We start from the raw sequence: 26880 nt of genomic DNA on the forward strand, positions 1-26880 counted from the left end.
TTCTAACATCTGATGTGTGTCCCCTGCAGGTCCCATCTGTGCATCTGGTGCCCGGGACAGCAACAGCACCGATCCTGCCGCTCTCCGCCAGACCAGACCGAAGCAAGCATGGGAATTGCCCTTTTCTTCCTAGGCCAGGTCTTACTTTGGGGGGTGCCCTCCTGGGCGAGTGAGGAGGCAGAGGCCCTGTGCGCCCGGACTGCCTGCTACACCATCCACTGGGGCGTGCACAACTGGGCGGATGCCCAGGAGAAGTGCAAGAGCAATGGAGGCAACCTGGTGACCATGAAGAGCCAGGAAGAGGCCTTGCACGTCCAGGATCTGCTAGCCAAGCTGCCCAGGAGGGAGGCCGGGCCAGAGGGGCAGGCGAGGCTTTGGATCGGGCTCCATCGGGAGAAGGGCAAGTGTTACCAGCGGCACCAGCTCCTCAAGGGCTTCAGCTGGGCCTCGGGAGGGGAAGAGACCGACTACACCGGCTGGCTCCGGGAGCCCCGAGAGACTTGCACCGGCCGGCGCTGCGTGAGCCTGCACTGGAACAGCACCGCCCCCGGCTCCTCGGCGCTGGGCTGGGCCGACGGGCCCTGCAGCGGCTCCTCCGCCAGGGCCCAGGGCTACCTCTGCAAGTTCAGCTTCCAGGGCATGTGCCGCCAGCTGGCGCTGGCCGGGCCCGGCAGCGTCACCTACACCACCCCCTTCGGCCTGGACAGCGCCGCCCTGGCGGCCGTGCCCTTCGGCTCCCAGGCCGCCGTGCGGTGCCAGGGCCAGGCGCCGGGGCCCTTCCCGGTGTGCAAGGCGCAGGCGGGCGGCGGGTTCGAGTGGAGCAGCCCGGGCCCCCTGTGCGCCTCGCCCCGCCACGGCTGCGGCTACAGCAACGGGGGCTGCCAGCACCAGTGCCTGGAGCTGGCGGGCGGCTCGTTCCGCTGCGCCTGCCGGCCGGGCTACCAGCTGGGCGGCGACCTGCTCTCCTGCTCGCCCGTGGACCACTGCGGCTCCCAGCCCTGCCAGGGCGAGTGCCTGGGCCGCCCGGGGGGCTTCGAGTGCCGCTGCCCCGCGGGCTACGCGCTGGCCGGGGACGGCGTGAGCTGCGCGGACGTGGACGAGTGCCGGGGGGAGCCCTGCCAGGGGCGCTGCGTCAACACGCCGGGGGGCTTCGCCTGCACCTGCCCGCCGGGCTACGAGCCCGCGGGGCCCGGCGGCCGCCGGTGCCGGGACGTGGACGAGTGCGCCCGGGGCGCGCCCTGCGCCCAGCTCTGCGCCAACACGCCGGGCTCCTTCCTCTGCGCCTGCCGGCCGGGCTACCAGCGGGGCCGCGACGGGGCCTCCTGCCGGGACGTGGACGAGTGCCGGGGGGAGCCCTGCCAGGGGCGCTGCGTCAACCAGCCCGGCAGCTACCAGTGCCTCTGCCCGCCGGGCTGGGCGCTGGCCCCCAGCGGCGTCTCCTGCCTCTCGGGCTCCAGCCCCGCCAGCCCCGGCAGCGCGGCCCCGTCCCCGCGCCCCCCAGGAGAAGAGGAGCCGGCGGCGGGGGGTGGGCACCCGCCGGGCACCCAGCCCGCTACCGAGAGCCCAGCCCCGCGCTCTGATCCCACCACCCGAGCCCAGCCAGGCGGAGCAGAGCCGAGCACCCTCGAGCCGGCTGCCGTCAGCAGCGCGGCGGGGGCTGGGGAACCTATGATGAAAGCCGACGCTGACCAGGCCACCGATGGCCCCAAACTGCTCCTGTACTATATCCTGGGCAGCGTGGTGGTTATCCTGCTGCTGATGGCTTTTGCCCTGGGCTTGCTCATCTATAGGAAGAGGAAAGCCAAGGAGGAAAAGAAGAAAGCCAAGAAGAGTACCACAGACAACTACTGCTGGGTGCTTGAGCAGGCAGAGAAAAAAGCAGTAGACAATGACTACAGGTAAAGGCAGGAGTCTGCAGAAAGGGTAGCCTGCTTGCAGGGACTAGGGTAGCATCAGGGGTCTCTGGAGAGAGGGAACACTAAACTAAGGGTTAATGCGTGCAGCAGAGAATGTTTCCCATATTATGTAAAACGATACTTTCATTGTGTGACTTAACTTTTCACTTTAGAACCTGGGGTTTGGCATTGTCTAAGTGTCAGAGGAACAGTCAGTCTGCAACTTAGATCAAGATCCCAATGCTGTTCCCACTGGAATCAGTATCAAAACTCCCACTGATTTTAATAGGACAAGGACTAGGCCCAGAGTGATATGTTGCTTTTGAAAAATAAAAGCAATCACACCGAAGAGTTTATTGGAACTTTCAAAAAGATAAACATCTTTACAATCAGAATAATCATGGCCCTGATCTTACAAACACTTGTGTACATGACAAGTTTCAGTGGTAGCAGTGTTAGTCTGTATCAGCAAAAATGAGGAGTCCTTGTGGCACCTTAGAGACTAACAAATTTATTTGGGCATAAGCTTTTGTGGGCTAAAGCCCACTTCATCAGATGCATGGAGTGGAAAATACAGTAGGCAGGTATAAATACACAGCATGTGAAAAGATGGGAATTGCTTTACCAAGTTTGGGGGGGGGGGTCTGCTAAGGAGCCAATTCAATTAAGGTGGAAGTGGGCTATTCTCAACAGTTGACAAGGAGGGGTGAATACCAAGGGAGGGAAAAAAATCACTTTTGTAGTAGGCCAATGTAATCAAGATGGCCCATTTCAAACAGCTGACAAGAAGGTGTGAGTATCAGCGGGGGGAAATTAGTTTTTGTAGTGACCCATCCACTCCCAGTCTTTATTCAGGCCTAATTTGATGGTGTCCAGTTGAGAAAGCATAGGAGGATGCAAGATCAAGAAGTTAGGAAAAGGTATTTGAGGAGGAATTGCCCATCTATGGTCACTTAGGATAGAAAATAATCCCCTCTTTCAAAATACAGTAATATCAAAACCCAAACCATGCCCGTTTTCCAGTTTTGCCATTTACTTCAATGGAGCAGCACCATGACTATACAGAGTACAAAAGGTGCTAAAGAGGAGTATGGATCTGGTTATAAGGGTACATATTTTTCCTGAAATACCCACCACCTTTATATTCTTGCAGCTTTTATTTTATACTTGAGGCCACATTGGACAGAAATGTGAACTTAACACAAAAGAGTTAGCTGTGAGCCTCACAGCTACATCCTGTTCTTTTTAGTCTGTGGAGGAAAACCCTTTCCTGCTGTTTTTCTTCTCCAGTTAGCCATTGTAGAAATCAAGAAAACAGGAAAATGTAGCTTCTAGCAGCTGTAAATGTTTTGAATAGTTTGTATATGCTTCCATTTCTCTGGACAATAGTTGAAAGAAGCAGTGTACTCATCCCTGGTTTGTTGGGAAGACCTGCAGAAAATTCATAGTATTTCTTTGTTATGATACCAAGCTAGTCAAGCATTTAAGCACCTGAGTAACTTTAAGCATCTTTGTAATCCCAACAATAGGACTAAAATTAAAGTTATGCATGTGCTTAAATGCTGTGCTGGGTGTACAGTCTGTATGAACAGTCACACCAACAAACTTTAAGATTCTGAGATTATTAGCTTTGCTTTGTGTCGTTTTCAAAATTTTTCTAATCCTCAGTCTTTCCCCATTCATTTTATGGGGGAGGGTATCCAGGTATTTCCATGTTCACTCTATTCACCCAAAATGAATGGGAAACTAGAAAGTATAGGTGTGAAATCATAAAGCCAGTGTAAAAATCTCACATATTCAGAAAGGTTAATAGTTCAATCCATAATCCTGAGTTTTTAATACTATATAAATTGTGTGTATTCTGGTGTGTCTGACAGGATTATGAGTAAAAAATTCTAATCAGTTAAGGCTACCAAAAAACATCGATTTGCTGTGTATGTAGGTTTAGCTTTAACTGCCCTTCACCTCACCAGGTTAAGCCTCTTGAGGCCAGTTTCATCTCAGTGGAATTACATCAGTGATGAATTCAGCCCTCACTTGCTTTTTGCCATGAATCAGTTTTCTTGATTCAGGGCTCAATGCGAAGCCGATTGAAGTCAGTGGAAAGACTCCCATAGATTTCATTGGGCTATGGATCAAGCCCTTGAGGTGAGTAGGAATGGCAAAGAAACAGATTCTGACATCTAAATGAAGAGTCAGGAGATCCTAAATGTTAATGTGGGCTCTGTATGTATTTGCTCTGTGGCGTTGGGCAAGTAACTTCAGTTTCCTCATTTGGAAATGGGGAATAATAGTGTTTACCCGGTAACCTCATTGGGCATTGCGAGGACTGATTTGCTAACACGTGTGAAATGCTTTAAACACAGCAAGTGCTTTGTACGTGTTGTTATATTCCTGTTATGCTGGGGTTGTATGCACGGACCTCCTCAGTGCTAATGGGAATTACCAGTGCTTAAAGTGCACCAGGTTTAAACACATTACAGGCCCAGGAAATACAATTGCTAAGAAGCCAGCCAGCTTGCTGAGATGCTCAAATTTTTAGTACCACCTGAGGAATGTCCTTCTCATTGGCGGCTTTCCCCACTTGACCACCTTTGGTGAAGAGCAGCTAATCTGAGCAGTTGGAGGAAGCAGACACGAGTCGTCTTCTCTTTCCCTTAGCAACCCAGTACCAATCTCGCAGGATGCACCAGGGGAGCGGAAAGACTCCAGCAGCTCAGAGCGGCTCTGATCCTTCCTTCCCCTGCCCCTCCTGTGAGCAATGGGACAGCTTCTCCCCATCCCAACACCACCAGTCCTGGGAAGGGATACAAGAGGCTCTCAGTGCAGCACCCCCCTCCCCTTTTCCTCCAGATCAGGGTGAAGAATTCCAGGAGATGCAGGAGGAACGGAGGTGAGGCTGGGTGGGCAGAACTACTGGAGGCAGGCAGATGTGGGGAGATAAGACCTCCCTACTTTTTCAGATCCTTTTACTCATTGGTAATTCCATGCGGCTGCCCATATGTTGAAATAATACATGCCAAAAAAAGTCTGTTCGTCACAGGTAGCAGCATCACAGGTGCATCAGTGTTACATTTTTGTATGATGATATTACAAGTGTTCTCAAATAGTGTTTTCCTTTTTTAACTTTAACACTGTAAATAGCATTACCTCAGTGGCTACATTGCTATTCTGATGGAAGCATGTACAAATAAAATCCAAATGAAATTGATGCTTTGAAATATACATGATGTTTGATGCTTTGAAATAAACATGATGTTAAAACTTATTGATGCAATACACGATAAATTGTTTTATTTGTGATGTTTCAAATAATTCACTTAAAACTGCCTCCAAACCAAGAACCTTTTTGTACTAAAACTGACATTTTTTTTGTTTTTTTTTTAGGAAAGCAGATACCCTCTGTGAAAAATGTCATTTAGTTAAAATTTTTTGACAGAAACCTAGGTTTTGAGGGAAAAATGTTGACTAGCTCACTGATAAATTGTCCTTGCTGGTCATGATTAAGCAGGGCAGTGCTGGAAAACTATCTGCATTGTCACTGCTATGCTGTACCTGTTCCATACAGAGGACTTTGGTTTCTGGAGTTGTCAGTCAGGTACCTTTCATCTAATAATGATTTAATACGTATATTAATGAAATGTTTAGAGGCCTCAGGCAAAATCAGGGCCCTTTTGTTCTAGGCCATGTACAGAGGGGGCAGGGGTCTATTCATGTGGCTCTCACTGCAGGATCAAGGCACAGAACAGTAAGTTCTTTAAAACAGCAAAATATTAATCATTTAGGGTTACCAAGATAAATCTGCTCAGCCGATGAAAGATTCATCTAGGAAAAATTGGAACAAGCAAAAATTTGAACTAGCCTCACTGACCAGACCCCTCTAAAGATTCTCATTTCTACAGCTCCTCTGTCCTCCTACCAATCACAGAAGTTTTCGTTAAGTGGTATATAAAAAAAAGGATGTTCTCGAACAGCAGCTGGACCTTAGATAAATGGGCATTTCCAAAAGAGGAAAAGCATTTCTAGATTCATTTTGGCTAGTATCAGTATCTGCCATAGGAAAAGCTGACTAAGATTAGGTACCACTGTGATGTGCATAGTCTCAATATCTATACAGGGAAGTGCAATAGGTAGGTCATGCACTACCACTACCTAATTTAGGCTGGTGATCTGAGGAAGAAAACAGAAGTGTGATTAAGTCAGACAGAAGTGCAATATGGTGGCCATGAACTGCTGATTGTGTAGCACAGTCATTGCTATAACATGGTCAGAAAAGCCTAGTCTGCTACCACTATTATTACTATTCATATTTATGTGGTAGTGCCTTAGGCCCAACCAAGATTGTGCTAGGCATTATACAAGCCCAGTGTACTAGCACTCTCTGCCCTGAAGAGCTTATAATCTGATCGGGATGGATAGGGGAAAGAGATACAAAAATCATAGTTTGTCCATTCTTTCGGTCAGTCTACATTCAGACCTACCATTTAGTGCCGTGGGATCTCTCAACCAAGAGCCTGAAGTCAATGGAAAGACTTCCACTGATTTCAGTGGCCTTTGGATCAGGCCCATATTAGTTATTTTGGCCCTTACTTGTCACAGGTGCAAATGAACTGGGACACTGTCAGGGTAAGCCAGGGCATCACACTGCCAGGGGACTGTCAGGCCCTGTGACCAGTGCTGAGATACAGAATCTCCACAAGGGTAGTTCTGGGCCTCTGAAGTTTCCCCCAGGATCTGCAGACCCTCTTTGTTCTGTGGGGCAGGGACTATGGAAAGATTTCGAGGAAAAGGTGTCAAATAACGTTAAAATATGATGTATTCTGCAAGGATTAACACTGCTCCCTCACATCTACCATGGTCCCTAACGAGTCTCACACTGCAAAGACAAGGGCTTTCAAAATGCCTTTTTTTCATTTCCCTTGTAGAAGAGTGACTCACCGGCCAATGCGCCCCCTCATGGCTGGGTATAGCTTAGTAGGCCGCCCTCCGCTGCCACCCCTTGCCAACAGCCACTGTGGCCCTGCCAGGGTCTGCCTCTTCTTAATACTTGACCCTCCAGCCAAGACACAGTCAGTCCCATCCTTTCGGGGGTAACAGAGTCCAACAAACTATGGTCCAATGGCCTTACGCCGGGTCTTAAGCCCATCTCTAGGCTCAATGGCCCTTACACCTCGTATATCAGGGGGACGTTCACAAACTTAGGCCCTCCCTGTACTCTGGGTTCCAGTCTACAGACCCTGTAACAAGCAACTAAGGTCTGCACCCTCAGCTCCCTTTCTGCTTCCCTAGACGACTTCTTACCTCAGCCTGTTTCTAGGCCCTGTTCCCAAGCCCTTTTCTGGGGTCACTCGTCCATCGGCTCTTCTCCTCTTCCCAGTCGCCACAGAGGTCTTTCCCGCTGCTGTAAAGAGTGACGCCTCGTAGATGATTCCTCCCTGCCGGTTCAATTGTCTGTCTCTGAAGCCCCAGCCCTGGGCTGGCTCAGGAGTGTCTCTTACCAAGGCCTCTCACAAGACCTTTCTTCACTCTGGTCCTTACCAGAGGCTCCTATCCCAGAAGAGAATCCCTAAGACTTCTCCTGCCCTGGAATCCTTCCTCTATTAGTTACCCTACTTCTGCTGGGACTGATCCTTAATTAGGCCTGGCCCATCTTTCTGGTGCAACTGGATCAGCTAATTGCTCTCTGGCTCCAATTAGCTATTTCTAGACCAGTGTAGAGTATATACCCCATCACATACTCTCCCCCTCTAGACTGTGCCTGTTTTCATTATTTTTATCTTTTAGTAATTTCTTGGCATTTGACTCTCTCAGGTCCCTTCAAAGTCAGTAGGTGACCTTCATGTCTAGCCAAGTACATTGCAGTGCTGTTGCCCGATCTTTAGATCGTGTATTAATTATATTGATTACTTAAGAATCCCCAGTTATCACTTTGAGGGTTGCCAGGCCCTTTCCTCAAGATCAGGCCCAGTATTATTCCAATTATTATATTGGTGGGAACCCTGATGTGCACAGTTGCAACACTCAGACTATAGGAACTCTTATATTTACAAATATAGTATATTCATACATTTAACACAGTCACAAACACCCCACCTCGGTAAAGGTAGATAGAGATACTACAGAATGTCCATCTGCACATCCATATACTCACACCATCTCCTGTAGAACAACCTGAAATGTTAGCCATCATCTTCCTCATCACCATCACCTTCCCCATCATCACCAGTGGTCATCATCCTGGAACCTCCCAAGGACTACATCTCTCTCTCCTACTGCCCTAGGCTGGGATGCCACTTTTGTAATATGTTACGCTGACACCATTGTGTTCAATGCATATTCAGTAGGGGATTTTTTCCCCTTCCTTATCTGTATTTCCTCACCTTGCTAATGTTGGAGTGTCTTTTTCCTATAGGTTAGTATATCAATGATCTCAACTTATTATCATATATGTTCCTTAATTACCGTGGCCCTTTTGTGGTTAGGATCACATTTGTTACTTCTGTCCTACCCAGTTTTTTCGGTTCTTTCCAAGTTCCAAGTTGTGGTGTATCTGATAAGTTTAAAAGGGCATGAATCTAGGAAAGCCCCTATGCCAACCTGCTTAAGACATCCTCTTTGTTAAAGGTCGCAGCCATATATGGACCTTATGCTTTAGCTCATCACCATCTATCTGGGTGAAAGATTCCAAACGTACATATGCTAACTTTGCCTTAGCTCACCATACAGGATGTGGCCATCAGGTCCCTTGTGTTACAGACAAAACATACTCTAATATAGACCTATAAACCTATTATAATAAAATAATCAAACCCATAAGAAAATAAAAAAAACTTATAAGAAAAGATATAGGCAAGCAAGCAGGCTATCATTAAATGTACATCAGTCCATTGCCACTTCTGTAGTTGAATTATTTTTTTGTGGTCAGAACTTCCCCTAAACTCTATTTTCAGCTCCCCGAATACTTGGGCTGGTTATCTATGCAAAGTTTATCTGTTTAAAGTTTATAGGTCTCAAGCCTTATGCTAACTTGCAGAAGCTAATGTCTTACAGAATACAGGCCTGTAGGTTTCTTGCATTACAGCTGAATATAATACAAAGCAGTAAATATAATAAAGGCAAGCTAACCCAATGGGCTACAGTGCTACTGGTGACAATGTGACTGAAGGAAGGATCCAGATTTCTAGGAAGACAAGAAGGAACTTTTTAAAAAGATGAACCCAGAAAATTTCCCAGGTTAGGAATCTGCTGTTCTCAGAGGATGCTAGAGTCAGCAGAGAGATTGTGAGAAGGAATAACAGTCTGCCCTCCCTGAATGTGCAGGACTTGAAGCTTTCCTTCTCCGGATCCCCTAAAATAGTGGGATGCAGACAAGTTCAAACACCTGTATCCATTGTAAGTACAGTTATACATTAGCTGTTCCATCTGAAGCATATACCTGTAATGGGGCACTGATCTTTTATGGCCAGAGGAGGTAGTTTGAGAGGCCAGTCACCCCGCTGCATGTCCTGGGAAGTAAATGCAGCAATCACTAGAATAAAAGAAGTTGGTTCCTGGGAACAGTTAATGTCTGGTAGGGGGAAGGTATGGGGAAAACTCAGATTTCTGTTACTTTAAGGGCCCAGGAGCCTGGGTGGGGAAAGTCTCTCTCTTCCTGCCAGTCCAGACAGATGGTTGGGGTTATTACACCCAGCTGGGAAGATTAAGGGAGTGGTGGGATAACTCCATGGGGCTCTCAAAATTAGGCTTCAGGCCCAGGCCAGCAAGAACTGCTAAGAGCCTAGGAAGAGGGCTTGAGGATCTCATCTAAAAGGGTGAGTTTGTGGGCTGGGAGACCAGACCTTGAACCATTCAATCCCAGAAGGCAGGCTATAGACATCCTGATAGAAAGGGAGCTTGCTTAAGAGCTAAACTATGCTGAATCAATTAGATCCCAGGAGATGGGGAATACTGTTCTAAAGACTAGGAGTACTTGTGGCACCTTAGCGACTAACAAATTTATTTCAGCATAAGCTTTCGTGGCCTACAGCTCACTTCTTCGGATGCATAGAATGGAATACACAGACAGGAGATATAAAAGATACACAGTACAGGTCCCGGATCCTCACTGGTATAGCTCTCTTGTTTTCAGTGGTGCTATGTTCACTTATATGGCCTCTCCTATTGCAGAAGATGTTTTTCTTCTGCTGTGCTTTCTCTCTTCTTTTGCTGTGTTTCTTGGTTTTCCCCTCATGCTATGGCACTGGTGATTAGTGTTTATAGTTGTATGCAGTCACTGGATAATTAACTCAAGTGCAGAACATCTAGCAATCCCTTTTGGGAGGTACATGGGTGAACTGGATTTCAGATGTTACTTCTCTGAAGCCAATGGGAGTGTTCCCATTGATGTAAGTAGCTTTTGGATTGAACACCTAATGATTTGCCTGTTTGGTCCTTTTCCCCCAAATGAAATTCTAGAACTGCCTGTTAGCTGAGCAAGATGTCAGACCTTCATTTCTCTAGGCAACTTCTGTGTGTGCTCAAAACCACAATGAAATGGTAGAGCTGTCAGCTGATCCCCTCAATAGAAGAACTAATATAAATGTAACATAATTATAAATAAAAATACAAAAGTAATCTGCCTGGTGGTGTATGAGTCAGAGCCTCTGTCATCATGGATAGGGATCCACCCTCGCTCACAGACATCTGCTTTCATGTCAAGGGGATTAAAAATGTTTTCATTTGCAGTTACCACCCAGTTCTTATGCATTTAACCTTTGCTTCTAGCCGGGACAGCTCATTTGCCTTGCCATAGGCTCCTTGATCAACTTCACTGTTTTTCTGTGATGCTAAATTTCAAGTGTGACATGAGACCTCTGGGGTGAGTAGAGTGGGAGGAAACTGGGTGACCGTGAAAATCTACCTCCCAGGGTATGTCTTTCACTGCAGAATTAACAGGAGTGCAGATCACTGGAGTTATTTCTCTCCTGTTAGTTCGAGGTGAAGCAGCTGCATGGTAAAATGACACTCAAGCTGCTGTGTCCACACTGATGCTGTACTCACTAGTGCAGCGGTCCCCAACCTTTTCGTCTGGCGGGCGCCAGACGAAGGACCATGGCGGTGGTCAAGCATCCGCTGAAATGCTGCCGAATTTTGGTGGCATTTCAGCGGAGACGCCTCTCGATGACGCCGTTTGTCGGCGGCAAGTGGAGTCATTGAGAGGCGTCGCCGCTGAAATGCCGCCAAATTTCGGCGGCATTTCGGCGGATGCTCGACCGCCAGCCAGGATGTGGGCGCATTTAGATGCTCCCGCAGGCACCATGGCGCCCGCGGGCACGGCGTTGGGGACCGCTGCACTAGTGTGTAGAGCTGGGTGAAAGTTTTTGATTGAAACTGTTTTTGGCAAAAAAATGCTGATGTAGCAACATAGAAATACTTCCCCAATGTATGTTGATTTTCCTGAATTGTTTCAGTCAGGAAACCTGAACCAGTTCCCGAAAACCTAACCGTTTGTTTTGACACTTTCTGAAAGAAGCATTTTGTTTTTTCAATTTGAAATGACTTCGTTTTGAAATTTCCTTTTAATTTTATTTTTAAAATGTTTAAAGTTAAAAAAAATCCCTCAAAATCAAAACAAAACATTTCATTGGACCCCAAAAGTGGGTTTTTTTTATTCACCAAAAATTTCAAAAAATTCATTTCAAATCAGACTCAAATCAAAAAGAACTTCCCCTCCCCCCTGGAATTGCTAGTCAACTCAAATCAGCTATTTACCCAGCTCTACTAGTGTGGGGCTCTAAGATTTCTGGGGGCCCATCGCCCGGTTCTCAGCACTGTAGTCAGCTGAGCTGCTCTGTGAATTATTTGGCTGTGTATTGTGGGAGAACTTGTCTGTTCTTCCTGGCTACATAGTTGAGAACTCGTTCCAGTAAACCACTTGTGGCTTGGTGCACTTCCATTTTGTCTGTGGGCTCTGCTCTAACTGGTGACAAGGCACAGATCCAGCTCAGAGGAAAGACCTGTACTAAATGTGGGCACGACTGCAGGTCTCACTTGATAGGTGGCCCAAGATATAGTGGCAATGCCTCCTCTATAGTCTGAGTTTTCACAGAGAATGACAATATACTTTAGCGTCTTATTTTCAGGTATGAGCAATCCATGCTAATGAGTGTGATCATCACATGGTGCGCATCCATTTGTAGGGAAAATGGGCAGCATTTTCTCTTACTCATTTTAGTAAAAATGAATGCACACAAATACTGTTGATGTCCTGTGTCCTGAGAAGTAAAATTTACTCTCAACATTACTTCATCTCCTTATTCTTGTCATGCACGAGGGGGATTTTTTAAAGAGTATTTTCATCACCCATGTCAGAAATGTTGGGAGCCCCTTGTGTAGGCAAAACTCTCATAGTTGTAGGTTATTTTAATAGGGTGCCCATGCTCACCGCAAATCTAACCAACAAGTCAATTACATTTACACCCGCCCTTAAAGCCCCTTTACACTGCCAGAGACGTGTAAAAAGGCGCCTATGTAAATGAGACTCAGATCCATAATAACTAAATTGTAGTCAGCCAGTTGGACTCTGACTTCAAAGGCCTAGCTGAAAGAGGTCTAGCGTGTTTTAACTTCCAAAACAGGCTAACCGAGAATCCAAGTTTAATTTCCCAATAGGAAATTCTTGGAATGATGAATCTTTATTGTTAACGTGTTAACAGCACATGGATTATATAACGCTTGCAGCTGGGCCTATTGCAGAGATGGAGACCACTTGTGATAGGGAGTCCACCCCACACAAGGCCTGGTGGAGTAAATTAGGCCAGTTAACCTATAAACCAGTGTTTCTCAACCTTTTTCTTTACCGCCCCCACCCCTAAAAACTCCCTGGCCCACCTCCACCACCGCAACTGTTTTTCTACATATCCAGTTGATTAAAAGCTGTATTCGACTGATAGTGATACAGTTAAACACAAACACACACATCTGTAATATAAAAAAGAAAAGGATAACATAAGTACAAAAATAAACGGGATATTACTTTTTGTTTTACTTACTCCGTGTGGAACTTGGCCCGCTGAGGTGAGCCAGGGGGTGGAGGTGGTCCTCCCTCCCTCAGCCCTGCCGCCCTGGGCTGAAGCCTGAGCCCCGCCACCTGGGGTTGAAGCCCAGGTTATTTTGGCAGACCGCGTTAAAACTGCTCGCGGGCTGCAGACCCGTGGCTGAGAACCGCAGTTGTAGGCAGAGGAAACCAGGAGGCCCCAAGGCCTAATTGGCTGAGGGAGTCCAGCTCGGGGAGGGGCTGGGCTGGGTTTATAAAGCCAGGAAGCTGGCAACAGAGGGAAGTTGTCTGCAGTCAGCTCCCTCCTGTAGGTGCCAGGTTTCTGTAATTTTTGGTGGTGCCCCAAATGGGTCCAAGCAGAGCCGTCCCATCTGTAGGTGGGACCAGGGCAATCGCTCTGGGCCCCATGCTTCAGGGGGACATGGGGTACAGGGCAGCCTGGGGAGTTAGTGGGGGGCTGGCACCAGCAGCAGTAAGCAACCAGGCCCCAGCCCACTCTGCCCTGCCCCACACGGCCAGCTCCCAGCATTGCTCAGGGGAGGGGGTGAAAGACAGAGTTGAGGCAGGGGCTTGGGGGAAGGGGTGAAATGGGGGCAGGAAGAGGTGGAGCAGAGGCTTGGGGGAAGGGGTGGGGTAGAGTGGGGGGCAGGTCGCTTGCTGCTACCCGTGCCAGGCCCCCCGCTAGCCCCCCAGGATGCCCTGGATACTGCGTCCCAGTGAAGCGTGGGGCCCCCCAAAGTGTGGGGCCCAGGGCGGGTGACCCAGTCCATCCTATGAAAGAGCGGGAGCTGCATGCGCTGCATATATCCCAGAAGATGCTTAGCACGTGATTCTGTACCACTAAAGGGAGAATCAGGCCCAATGGGAGTTCTACCACTGAGTTCACTGTGCAGGATTGAGCCCAATATTTAGAGTATGAGGCATTGGGCAAACTGGTTTTAAACACTTAGAATGTCCTCAGAAACATGGGCCAGGTTTCTCCAGTGGTGCACATTCTCTTCTGGAATAGAAACCTGGCAGGTCAGGCACAGGGCTCGGGCTTTTATGTATGAATTTCTACCAAACTACGCTCACTACACACAACACCTGTCTGAGGGAGTCTTCCCTAACCCCCTCCCACCCCACCCCCCCTGACTTCAGTGGGCTTTGGATCAGACCTGAAAATCCTAAACCCCTCATTTCAGCATCTGGTTTGGAAGGCAGCACCCTTTATTCTCAAATGTGCTTCTGCATGCAGCTGATTTCATCATCCTCAGTATGGCCAAGCTGCTGAACCTTGTGTTGGTCCATTCTACAAGCTCCTCAGGAAGAAAGCCAAAAATGCGGAGAGATTTCATTACAATAGAGCAGAGAAGCAATCTTGCCTCGTCTACATAGGAAGCACTTTGAGATCATGGCCTGTTTGACCCAATGAATTGTGAAGACTCCAAAATAGAATTTATGTGCCATTGTATAAACTCTTCCCAATTTGCAGGTGAATGGCTTGATGAAGCATAACAGCACCATAACACGGGCACTTGCAAAGGGACCTAAGTGAGTTATGCACTCAAATCTATGGCAGGCAGATCTCAGCTCCCTTGGTCTCCTTTCAAAATCCCAACCTTAATATATCTGTAGCAGGTGCATACAAAATGCAAGTAAGGTGGAGTTTTCAATTGTCTAAGTGATTTAGGAGCTCACATTCTTCTGGCTTTCAGTGAAACTTGTGCTTCTAAGTCATTTGGGCACATTTGAAAATCTCACCCTGAGTGCACTAGTTTAAAAATAATTCCCATGATGCTTTTATTTTAAAACTGAGTCACTCTGAATGTGCAATTGCTACTTTTCTACTCAAAATAAATGTGCTAAATAGAATTTTTCTCCCCAAATCCCAGAGTCTCCTTGTCCACATGATAGGCTAATGAATTCAGATTCTCCAGCTAGAGCAGGAGTTCCCAAACTTTTTGCCAGCACGACCCCATTTTGAGACTTACTTTTTCCTCCAATTTTGCAACATGGCAGCCTCCACACAACGTGACCTTGCACATACTGAATAGATCAAAATGGCAGCCTTCTGCGGTATTTGTGGAGAAGGTCCAGACACATTCAGGAGCAGACAGCAGCATCTTGCGGGCCAAATCTGGCCCATTGGCCCTGTGACCCCTCTGCCAATGGCTGTACAAACACCATTTTGCCATTTGCATGATCCAGCTGAGACTTGAATCCAGAAAATCCTTCTCTGTGTGAAGCAGCCTCATCAACAGAGCATCCTCTCTGCTGGGGCTGGTAGGAGCCTGTGCTAGCCTTTTTTGAGATAGGAACCTGCAGTGGTTTGTAAGCTCCCTAAGCCAGGGCCTGTCTCTTCTTTTATGCCACCATGAGTACCCTGTTGGCACTTGATAAAGAAGCATTGTAAGAAACTGTCTCTAGGATGCCCTAATGTCACCACACAGGGCCTTCCTAAGTCCTGGCCTCATTTGCTTAACCCTGAATTCCTCTTTCTGATTTGTGGTAAGAGGCATAATGGACTCATTTTTATGCAGAGTATCTTCTTCAGCCTCCCGCAGGGTGTCTAGTGATCAGACTCATGATTTGCAAGAGCTGGGGTTAACCAAAGTGGTGGTGTTTTGAACTTGAGGCCTGTGGAAAAGCTTCTCTGTATAAACAGATTTTATTTAAATAAAGTAAAACGAAAAATGTGTGTAGAGAGGGCAATCTGGTCCTTTGTGACTAGCACATTTCTCCTTCCTGAAAATTTCATCCCAGAAATATTTGTAAGAATTACAGATGCATGACATGACCATTCAGGAAATCTCAGGGGCCTATAAACATTGATCACCGGAAATAGTGGGGTCTCTGGTATGTATAGTATAACATTGTTTAGCTGCATGAATATGTGTATGTAGTATTACCAACCCTAAACATTCAAAAATCATGATTGGCTTAAAAATCATAAGATTTAAAAACAAACAAACTTTACGTTATTGTTGTTTGTCTTCTGGCTTTTGAACCTGTAAGGTTCACATTTTCCAGCTTTTCTATCCAACCACAAAGGCCAGATTTTTTTTAATTATTATTATTAGTTTAAATAAAGATGAGTTTTTCAGGTAATATTATGATTCCAGGAGCTGTGGCTTTAAGAAAATCTAATGTCACAAGATTCATGATGTAATTCCAGCTGGCAACAGCGATATATGCAAGCCTAGATATCCATCTAAGCGCCAGATCCCAGCTGGTGTAAATTGGGAAAGCTCCACCCAAGTCAAAGGAGGCATGCTGATTTACACCAGCTATGGATCTGGCCCTAAGACCTGTATCAAGAAACCACAAGGGATTCTTGTGCAATTTCCTTCTTGTGGACAGTCATGCTGAAATGACTTAATATTTTTTCATTGTAATTCTAAAATGTTTCAAGACAGGTGAAAGTTTGACTTGGATGGGCTTTGTTAGTGTTCCTAAACTGGCCCACATTTCAGTATAAAAAAGGGTTGGGATTTCCTTTTCAGCTGTCTAGATACAGCTTAAGTAACTGGGGATTTCTTTTCAAAAAAGACACAAAAATCTGTCATCAAGCAACCAAAGGTCAGGGGAAATTATTTGAAATATTCCCTATCAGCATTCCTTTGATATAAAATTTGTCAGTTTGAGATGACTCAGTTTGAGATGACTCAGATGAAAAAAATTAAAAGTCCCTCTTTTGTTATCACAGTTGACACACACCGGGCAGTGTCTTACTATAACTTTGTAAACTGCACTGCAGTATGATTGAGAGACTGCTTTAATCAAGCCTCACAAACGGAAAAGAAGTATGTACATCTGGAGGAAATGTTTCTGTGCATGTCATAGAGTTGAAGGCCAGAAGGGTTCACCAGATGATCTAGTATGACCTCCTGTGTATCACAGGTGGTGGGTAGGGGAGGCTGAGCCTCCACAAACAGCCAAGAATGATCCCGCCCACTGTGACCTTGCACCCCATAATGCTTTATAGAAATATGCTTATGAATGTAAATATGACATAACTGGGATATGTTTTATGCTAGATATGCCATGCAACATATCTCTGCAAAGGTTTTGTTCTTCTGCATGTATTCATCCTATTTGTATGCATGTATCATTTTTATATCTGAAGTTATGAGCGTTGGATATATGCTTGTATTTAAAGTGTTTGCTGTAGAATGCACCTGCGGCAGATTTGGTCAACATAGTGTGAAGGGGTTATTCAAGTAAATGGAAGTACTTGGCCAACAATGAACCTTGATAGACGCCAATCCACATCTGAGCTTTCCTGGGAACGTCCTGTAGAAAACTGAGTCATGCATGGACATGTGACTTGCCCATGTGACTCCAAAACTCCATTTTGTAAGAGGATTCTACACAGGGGGAGAGAGGTGTTACCACCCACAAGAGAGACTATATATGCCCCTGGGGAAACCCCTCCATTTTGTCTTCAGCTGGCAGAAAAGGTAGCTGCTCCACCCCAAGGAGATGCCTGAAAGAAACTGGAACAAAGGACAGTAACTACAGGGGTGTGAGTGATTGCTGGACTCAGACTAGGAGGAGGCTAGTCTGTCAAAGAAACTTAGTGGAACATCTCTGAGGGTGAGATTTACCTGCATGTAGTTTCCTACTGTATTAGGCATAGAGTTTTATTTTAGTTTGCTTGGTAATTCACTTTGTTCTGTCTGTTACTACTTGGAACCGCTTAAATCCTACTTTCTGTATTTAATAAAATCACTTTTTACTTATTAATTAACCCAGAGTATGTATTAATACCTGGGGAGGCAAACAGCTGTGCACCTCTCTCTATCAGTGTTATAGAGGGCGAACAATGTATGAGTTTACCCTGTATAAGCTTTACATAGGGTAAAACGGATTTATTTGGGGTTTGGACCCCATTGAGAGCTGGGTATTTAAGTGCTGGAAATAGGAGCACTTCTTAAGCTGTTTTCAGTTAAGCCTGCAGCTTGTGGGGACATGGTTCAGACTTGGATCTGTGTCTGCAGCAGGCAAGCGTGTCTGGCTCAAACAAGAGAAGGCACTGAAGTCCCAAGCTGGCAGGGAAAACAGGCTCAGAGGTAGTCTAGGCACATCAGGTGGCAGTTCCCAAAGGGGTTTCTGTGAGCCAACCTGTCACACCCACACTCCGCCCTCAGTGCTCTGCTTCTGCGGTGCCTCTGGGCTCCTGGGGTTAGGGCCACGCCACCCGCCTTTCTGGGGCTTGGGGTGGGGACTGTGGGCACTAGCCAGCCTGGGGCAGTGCTGGTGGCCGTGGTGGTGGGGCTCTGGGTTCCGGGGCAAGCAGAAGGGGCAGGGCCTTGGGTAGAAGGGGCAGGGCTGGGGCTAGCCTCCCCCAGCCAGCGGTTCACGCGCTGCCCATGACCACAGGCCTCCAGTACCACCCAGCACCCACACACTAAATCCAATAACCAAAATTAAACCAAAGTATTACAGCCCACAGGAGTCTAGGCTATCTTGCCACAGGCAGAGAATAGGAGGAAGGGAGGTGCACCCATGCCCGAGGCCCCGAAATGACAGAGATATGATTAAGTGAGATACCAGATAATCCTGGTAAGTCCCCTGCACCTTTGGCGGTGTGTGAACCAGCGTGGGTCAACTTCGGTGAATAGTTTTGGTGAATAGTTTTGGTGGGAAGAAAAGGATTTTTTTAATGTCAAAACCATTTCAAAAATTAAATATTTCAACTTTTTTGCTTCTAAATTACATTCTGTTGTGAAGTCTAACTATATTTTTAAGGCGTGGAAAACCCCCTCCCCCCAAATGCAACAACCTCCAACGAAATCTTGATCTTAGATCAAAATACCGGCTGAAACCAAAACAAAAACCTGAATTTGTTTAGTTTCTTTTTATTTTCTGTGTTTTTGATCCAAAATTAATGTTTATTTTTGTTTTCTCTCTTTTTTTGTTTAATAGATTTAAGGTCAGAAGGGACCATTATGATTATCTAGTCTGACCTCCTGCACAATGCAGGCCACAGAATCTCACCCACCCACTCCTGTAACAAACCCCTAACCTATGAGTTATTGAAGTTTCAAATCATGGTTTAAAGACATCAAGGTACAGGGAATCCTCCAGCAAGTGACCTGTGCCCCATGCTGCAGAAGAAGGCGAAAAAACTTCAGGGTCCCTACCAATCTTCCCTGGAGGAAAATTCCTTCCCAACCCCAAATATGGCGATCAGTTAAACCCTGAGCATGTGGGCAAGACTCACCACCAGCACCCAGGAAAGAATTCTCTGTAGTAACTCAGATCCCACCCCATCTAACATCCCATCACAGACCACTGGGCCTATTTACCTGCTAATAATCAAAGATCAATTAATTGCCAGAATTAGGCTATCCAATCATACTATCCCCTTCATAAACTTATCAAGCTTAGCCTTGAAGCCAGATATGTCTTTTTCCCCCACTATTCCCCTTGGAAGGCTGTTTTCATGAGACACCCCCTCAAACAAAGTTTCTCTTTGAAACTAACCAAAAGTTTGAGAGTCTTTTTTGGTTGAGCCCCCACAGCAACAAATCAATTATTCACTCAGCTCCAATTATACCCAGGGAGTGATTGACAGCTGTCTTGTAAGTCTTTCTTGCCTGGGCTTTTTCCTCCACTCTGACACCATGGGTAATCATTTGCACCTATGCAAAGTAAATGTAAAGTATGGCAGCTTTGTACATAAGATACAGGGCAACAGAGAATCATGCCTTACAGGATTTGTATACATTAAGAAAAAAGCCAGGATTAGGTCTGGTTAGCTAACCATGACCTAACCATCACCTTTTCCCCAGGATTGACCTCGACCAGTTAAACTGGGGTAAATGGTGTTAACCTGCATCTACACTAGGGGAAAGGTACTTGTTACAATGGGGTTACATAGCTATCCCTGACCTAGTCTCAACCTCTTTCTTAACCCAGGCAAATCCTGAATGAAATCGTGCAAACATTTTTCTTGTATGCATTAGGACTGGAATTTTCAAAAGTGCCTAAGAAACTAACGTGCCCAAGTCCCAATGAAAGTCCCTAACAGAGCTGGTAGGGAAATGGATTGTTTCCCCTGAAGAAAATTTAGATGAAATGAAAACTGAAAACCAAACCTTCTCACTTTGGGGCCAAATTTTTTTTTTCAGTGAAAAATAATTGTCAAGGAAAGCAGTCACTTCCCATGGCTGAGTTCTCAGTTAAATGAAAATTAACTTTCCAGAGGAAAAGTTTCACTGGAAATTTTTGGACCAGAACTAGTCAACAGGAGTTGGGTGTCTAACTCCTTTATATGCTCTGGCTAATCCCGCCCTTGATATCCATTACTGGTTACCACCCCATCTAGCCTCCAGTAGAAACCCATAGTGAGGGTCAACGGATTCTAATAGTCGCAGGGAATTTCTGGTAGGAAAGTGTTCCCTCCTAGCCCTCTCAGGGAAACAATTTACATCCTGAAGCATGAGGCTTGGCACAGTGTAGTTCTTGGTGAATTGATGACTTTGCAAAGGTCCCAGGAGTGCCCTCGATATCACTGGTTAGCTTATAGGTCTGTACTGCACACTACCTGCGTATTCATGTTCTTGAGAAAACGTTATGGATCTGCCTCCCTACTGCATTACTCCGGTTGTATGAGGGTCTATAGACATTGAAACCAGTGGGGTCACCCAGAGTCGTAATGCAGTGAATCAGGGCCTACCGTTCTGTACATTTCATCACTGTTGGCTGAATTGCAACTCCTGGAACACAACACTGCCCAGTGCGTCGCACCCTACGCCGTAGAGAATTAACAGTGTCATTAGTCTTTCTTCACTGTCTGCTGCTGCGGAAACGCTGGGAGATGATGATTGTGCTCACGTTTTGCAGAATGGCAGTGTAAGGGTGTGGACTCACCTCTGTGGCGTCGCCTGCTGGTCAGCCTCGGGAATTAGCTCATTTTCCAGCCAGGAGCACCCTCTGCAGGCCGATGATCCGCCTTACCTCACTCTGGCCCCCGTGTCCCTCCCAGTGCCCCTTTAACTGGGTGCTGCCCCCTGGCAGTACTCCCACAATTCTGGGTCTCCCACAGTTCTGGGTCTCCCCCTCCCAGGGGAACCCCCACCCACTATCCCCACTTCACCTCAGCTACTGCCAGTCCCCGTCTAGCTCCTGCTCACTGGGGCAGACTGAAGTGTACGCCACTCATTGTACGCAAAGGGGGTTTAGACCTGCTGCCTCTGCCTACCCATGGGCTGTCCCCTGCAACCCACTAGGCCTTACCAGGCCTGCAGCCTGGGGGTTTCCTAGGCCGGAGCTCCCCAGCTCCTCTGGCCCTTCCCCAGCCCTGCTCCAATCTAGGTTCCTTACTTAGCACCTTGCAGCCAGGCCCTTCTCCCTCTACAGGCAGAGTGGGACTGAGTGGGCTCCTGACTCAGTGCCTCTTATAGGGGCCAGCCGGGTCTGATTGAGGCTTGGCCCCAGCTGAGCATACTTTCCCTAATCAGCCCAGACTTCTTGCCCCAGCCCCAGCCCTCTCCTGGGCTGTTTTCCGCCCCAGAAGGGCAGGAGCGGGTAACCATCCCTCTACAGGCAGCCAGAGACGTAATAGGTCAATGAACCTCAAGAAGCTGACTTAGCTGACTGATATGCTCCTTTCCCCGTTAGGAAGACCATGGCGGGTGAAAGGGCAATGGGGTGGCTTCTGCGAAACAGGAAGTGGAGAAGATATTTTGCAGCTCTAATTACTGTTCTGTTCTAAATTAAAACGCAACTTTCGATTGCAAGTTCCAAAGCAAAAACAACACTGCAGGCACTCTAAGGCCACAGGGAAATCCTGGACACTATGTGGTGCAATCTGAGGTTCTGATCCAGCAAAGCATTTAAGCCCGTGCATAACTTTAAACATGTGAATAGTCTCACTGTAGTCAATTGAGCTACATGCATGCTTAAATTTAAACACATACTTAAATGCTTTTCTGGATTGTGGTCTGAGATGTCTCATTTCCTAGAGAGACTGCCAAGTACACTCCACCACTGTGACGTGGGAGGGAGGAGAGATAATTTGTAGATTTTCAACTCCTTTGCAATTTGCATTGCTGAGCTGGAGCCCTTCTGGAGTAGGCTGATCTATTCTCTGAATAGGTCAATGTATCACGGTGCAGGAAGCTGCAGCCTTCCGGAGCCCAGAAGGCCAGGCATATTTTGCTGGATCTGCCCTTATTTATACATAACTATCTAATGTTATTGCAGGAGTCACCAGGTGGCACTGCTACACATAACCTTGCAAAAAACACTTTTAGGGTATGAGCAGTATTTAGTGTTTGAAGAAATGTTGTATCGTTGTTAGCGTTACGATGGATATTCTTTTGGGTGAGCAGTAGCAAACAACAAGAGAATTTGCTCTTTGCCTTAATCTCACCAGAGACAGTTTTGGGGGTGGAGTGGCTTCCTGGGAACAAGGTGTTGGTGTATGAGGAGAGATTAATAAGACTGGGACTTTTCAGCTTGGAAAAGAGGCGACTAAGGGGGGATATGATAGAGGTCTATAAAATCATGAGTGGTATAGCGAAAGTAAATAAGGAAGAGTTATTTACTCCTTCTCATAATACAAGAACAAGGAGTCACTAAATTAGTACCCATGTGGACACAAGAACAAATGGATATAAACTGGACACTAGGAAGTTTAGACTTGAAATTAGATGAAGGTTTCTAACCATTAGAGGAGTGAAGTTCTGGAACAGCCTTCCAAGGGGAGTAGTGGGGGCAAAAGACCTATCTGGCTTCAAGACTAAGCTTGATAAGTTTGTGGAGGGGATGGTATGATGGGATAGCCTAATTTTGGCAATTAATTGATCTTTGATTATTAGCAGGTAAATATGCCCAATGGTCTGTGATGGGATGTTAGATGGGGTGGGATCTGAGTTACCACAGAGAATTCTTTCCTGGGTGCTGGCTGGTGAGACTTGCCCACATGCTCAGGGTTTAACTAATCGCCATATTTGGGGTTGGGAAGGAATTTTCCTCCAGGGAAGATTGGCAGAGGCCCTGAAGGTTTTTCGCCTTCCTCTGCAGTGTGGGACATGGGTCACTTGCTGGAGGATTCTCTGCACCTTAAGGTCTTTAAACCACGATTTGAGGACTTCAATAACTCAGACATAGGTTAGGAGTTTGTTACAGGAGTGGGTGGGTGAGATTCTGTGGCCTGCATTGTACAGGAGGTCAGACTAGATGATGATAATGGTCCCTTCTGACCTTAAGTCCATGAGTATATGAGTCTAAGGTAGGTAGCAGGTTTAAACAAACACAAGAAAGTATTTTTTCATGCAACACATTGTCAACCTCTGGAACTCCTTGCCAGAGGGTCTTGTGAAGGCCAATACTATAATGTGGTTCAAAAGGGAGCTACATAGATTCATGGAAGATAGGTTCATCAATGGCTATTAGCCAGGATGGGCAGGAATGGTGTCCCTAACCTCTGTTTGCCAGAACCTGGGATTGGGTGAGAGGGCATGGATCACTTGATGATAACCCGTCTGTTCATTCCCTTTGGGGCACCTGCCATTGGCCACTGTCAGAGGACAGGATGTTGGGATTGATGGACCTTTGGTCTGACCCAGTATGGCTGTTCTTATGTTCAGGCTGCAATTTCTGGAAGAGAGGATTGCCTGCATGCTGTTTGTGACCACCTCTGTTCAAGAACTGGAATGTATCATGTAAATAAACAAGTTACATTAAGAAAACATTGATTCCATGTCATGGATTTCTCCTCCAAAGGGGAAGCTGATTAGGGACTGGTAAAAGACAGGACACAAAAGGTAGTGATAGGGAATTTTGAGGGGACACGTCTGTTGCTCAGGCCTAGGCAGGCTGACCCTAGCTAACCCTTGCTCAGGCTGTGACTATTGCTCAGGCTGCCTGATTCTGGCTCACCGTTGCTCAAGCTGTAGGCCCAGGCCTGCAAAAGCAGAAGCTAAGCAAAATACGTATATGGGCATGTTTATCATAGCAGGCTGACCACTGGGCAAAGAAGGAGGGGGGGAAAAAGGAACTAGGTGGGGAGTGTTGCAGAGAAGACCCCAGTGTATGCCAACTTAGGTAACAGTAATGCTTTGGCAAGAGCATTTGCAAAATGTAACTGCAAGTAGGGGGGCAAAGAACACAAACAACCAGCTAGAACAATAACAGGAAAATCCCTAAAAGGCAAAGGCATTGATTAGCTTGCTTAACGATAAAAATTGTAATCCAAATAAGGTAGAAAAGTGTGATATGCGTGCTACGTTTGAAGCTACGTTTTGCGGTTTTAGCCTTTATAAGCTTGGTGAAATATTTCCAAAGGAGGGCAGTTAACCCCTTGTGTGGGGCTGACCCTCCCTGTATGCATACTTGTATTTCAATAAAGGAGCCTCGGGCTGTCTGACCCAAAATCAACGGTGTGGTTAATTTTCCACAACAGTAGGAATAAATGGTCAATTTGGAAAGAGGTGAATATAGGTGCCTCCCAGGGATCTGTACTGGAACAAGTACTGTTCAACATATTTTAAATGAACTTGGAAAAATAGTAAACAGTGAGGTGGCAAAATTTGTATACAATAGGAAATTACTCAAGATAGTTAAGTCTAAAGCAGGCTATGAAGAGTTAAAAAGGGATCTCACTAGACTGGGTGACTGGGCACCACAATAGCAGATGAAATTCAGTGTTTATAAATGCAACATAATGTACATTGGAAAACATAATCCCAATTATACATACAAAATGATGGGGTTTAAATTAGCTGTGACCACTCAAGAAAGAGATCCTGGAGTCACTGTGGATAGTTCTCCGAAAACATCTGTTCAATGTTCAGCAGCAGTCAAAAAAGCGAACAGAATGTTAGGAACCATTAGGAATGGGATAGATAATCAGACAGTCTGGCTGTCCTTATGAAAGGCCCCAGAATTCTGCTACTGCTCCTCAGACAGGTAACAATAAGAAAACGAGGCAGCTGTCTCTTCATTGTCATGTTTAGCAAGAAATTAGCCAAAACGTTGCAACTGTAATGATATTGGTTACAAAATGGCAATGCACCCAGTGGGTTTGGAATGCCCCGTTACCCCTTATCCCCAAAAGGCAATTGAGGTGATGGAAGAGGGAAGACCCCCAAACCTCTCCAGCAGAGGTAAGGCTGTATAGTAAACACCTAGATAACTTGTTTGAACAGCCCATAGGTAAACTTGGGAGGCCCTGGTCCATCTCTGCTCTGGGGGTCAAATAGCCCCTGGCAGTTCCTGGTAGGAGAACTCTTCTGCATGGCCAGAGGGTAGCTGGTAAGTGTGGTAAAAGAGGCAAGGGTAGGGATTGGGGGAGCATGCGAGGCAAGGAAGTTGCTTGCATGAGCTCTTCCCCCTCTGATTCAGCTTGACCAACTGTGCAACTCACCAGAGGGCAGAATTTGAGAGGTTTATTATTATTTTCCCCTGTCTCTATTTGCACAGCAGGAGCCAATCTCTACAACCTCCTGTAACCTGTGTGGCTTGGACTGGACTGGAAAGGGATCAGACGTAGCGTGTGAGTGAAAGAGAATAACATCATTGGAATGAACCAAGTAAAGAGTGATATTGATTTTTTCCCCTGCAGGGAATTCCAGAAGCTAACTGTTGTGATTCTGTTTTGTGGTAAAATACTGCTTTCTAAATTGAAGAAAAGGATCAAATACACTTTCCTCTGAATGACTGCGATTTAGACATTTGTTTTTAACTTTCCCTTTGTTCTGGCTGCACTCCGACAGTACAGGTAAGCCTAGATACAAAAAAAATCACTGGAAGGATTAAAGTTGGTAAAAGGTTATACTTTCCCCAGCAAGTCAAATTGCACTGTAAAGGGAATACTCTTCACTGAATACATGATATAAGGTGCTGTGTTGGTCAAACCAGTTACATGTATTATCGGTTTTATTTATGTTTTCTAAGGTGTTTAAGAATTAGAAGGAATTAAGAGGCGCAGAAAATAGATATAAATCTGCCTTGTTAAAAGCCTAGAGCCAAATCTTGGCTCAGATACTCAGATCTGCAGATGAGGACAGAATCTCCCCTGTATTTATTGAGGTACATTTTTGTGCTTCAAGACTTGGAAATTTTGGTCCTGGAGCTGGAGTTACATTTATGTAGTTCTGAGATGGATCAGCAGTGATCCCCATGAGAACACGTCCGATTTCTACACTGGGATCAGGCCAGAGAACTCTTTGATGTCACTTTCCCTCCATCGCTTTCATTTTCATCTTTTACTAAATAGTCACTGCCAAGTCCTTGGCACATGAGGCCCCTCCACCCCATGACCAACACAGGAAAGCCACAGATGCAGGCAGCGCTGTTTTGTGTAGAGCATCTCACCTGTGGGGCAGCAGATGCTCTGCTCTGGTGAGGCTCCGCTGGGCAAGCCTGTCTTCTAAAAGCGTTCATTTACTTCTGCCTCCACAGCTGCGGCTTGGCCTCCGCTGCGCACTACTGCAGCATAAAATGGGGAATTTAGGGCCTGACCCAAAGTCCAGTGATGTTCACGAGAGCCTTTCCATGGCCTCCAATGGGCTTTGGATCAGGCCTTTTATGGAACATCTTCACAAAAGAAAGAATTAGGCAGTCATTTGTACTGCCATGTGAGTGCCTAGTATGGGGGTGGCAGTGGGGGGTAGGGTGACCTCCCGTCCCTAACTGGCGGGACAGTCCCGAAATGTAGATTTCAAATCCCGGTCCTGGGCTGAATGACACCAGGTCAGCATTTGTCCCCGATTCCCCTCAACAAAGTTCAAATTTACCACTTAGCAAGAGTCAAACCATAGCAACTACAGCGCAGTGCGAAGCCCCACCACTACCGCATCATCCACAATGCGTACACAGCCCCAGAATGATTGACACATGGTGTAGCCAACGTAAGACATCAATTATCATCCCAGTAGCATGTGACTTGTTACACATCTCACGTGTTCCCAAACAGCTGAAACTAATCTGCTTTGGTGACACAGTCCAGTGATG

At 46.5% G+C, this 26880-nt stretch overlaps 1 protein-coding gene across 2 annotated transcripts; it reads left to right on the forward strand.

Moving 5' to 3' along the window:
* Nucleotides 1-12: 12 nt before the first annotated feature.
* On the forward strand, nucleotides 13-25529 carry CD93 (CD93 molecule). 2 transcript variants are annotated; one of them, XM_045009471.1, is made up of 2 exons: nucleotides 13-1898; nucleotides 25348-25529. In XM_045009471.1, the coding sequence occupies exons 1-2, from the start codon at nucleotides 13-15 to the stop codon at nucleotides 25415-25417; spliced, it is 1956 nt and encodes a 651-aa protein (XP_044865406.1). In that variant the 3' UTR covers nucleotides 25418-25529. The 2 variants fall into 2 exon arrangements, with proteins under 2 accessions (XP_044865406.1, XP_044865407.1); XM_045009472.1 differs by having other exon boundaries at nucleotides 25351-25529.
* The last annotated feature ends 1351 nt before the right edge of the window (nucleotides 25530-26880 follow it).

Source organism: Mauremys mutica, chromosome 3 (assembly GCF_020497125.1).
Source record: "Mauremys mutica isolate MM-2020 ecotype Southern chromosome 3, ASM2049712v1, whole genome shotgun sequence".
NCBI classification, from domain to species: Eukaryota; Metazoa; Chordata; order Testudines; family Geoemydidae; genus Mauremys; species Mauremys mutica.

Excerpts from the sequence above, each read along its gene's own strand:
- CD93 (XM_045009471.1), top strand. The coding sequence starts at position 13 with ATGTGTGTCCCCTGCAGGTCCCATCTGTGCATCTGGTGCCCGGGACAG. Across the intron at positions 1,899-25,347 it reads GCAGTAGACAATGACTACAG|CAGGAGCCAATCTCTACAAC; the intron begins GTAAAGGCAGGA and ends CTATTTGCACAG.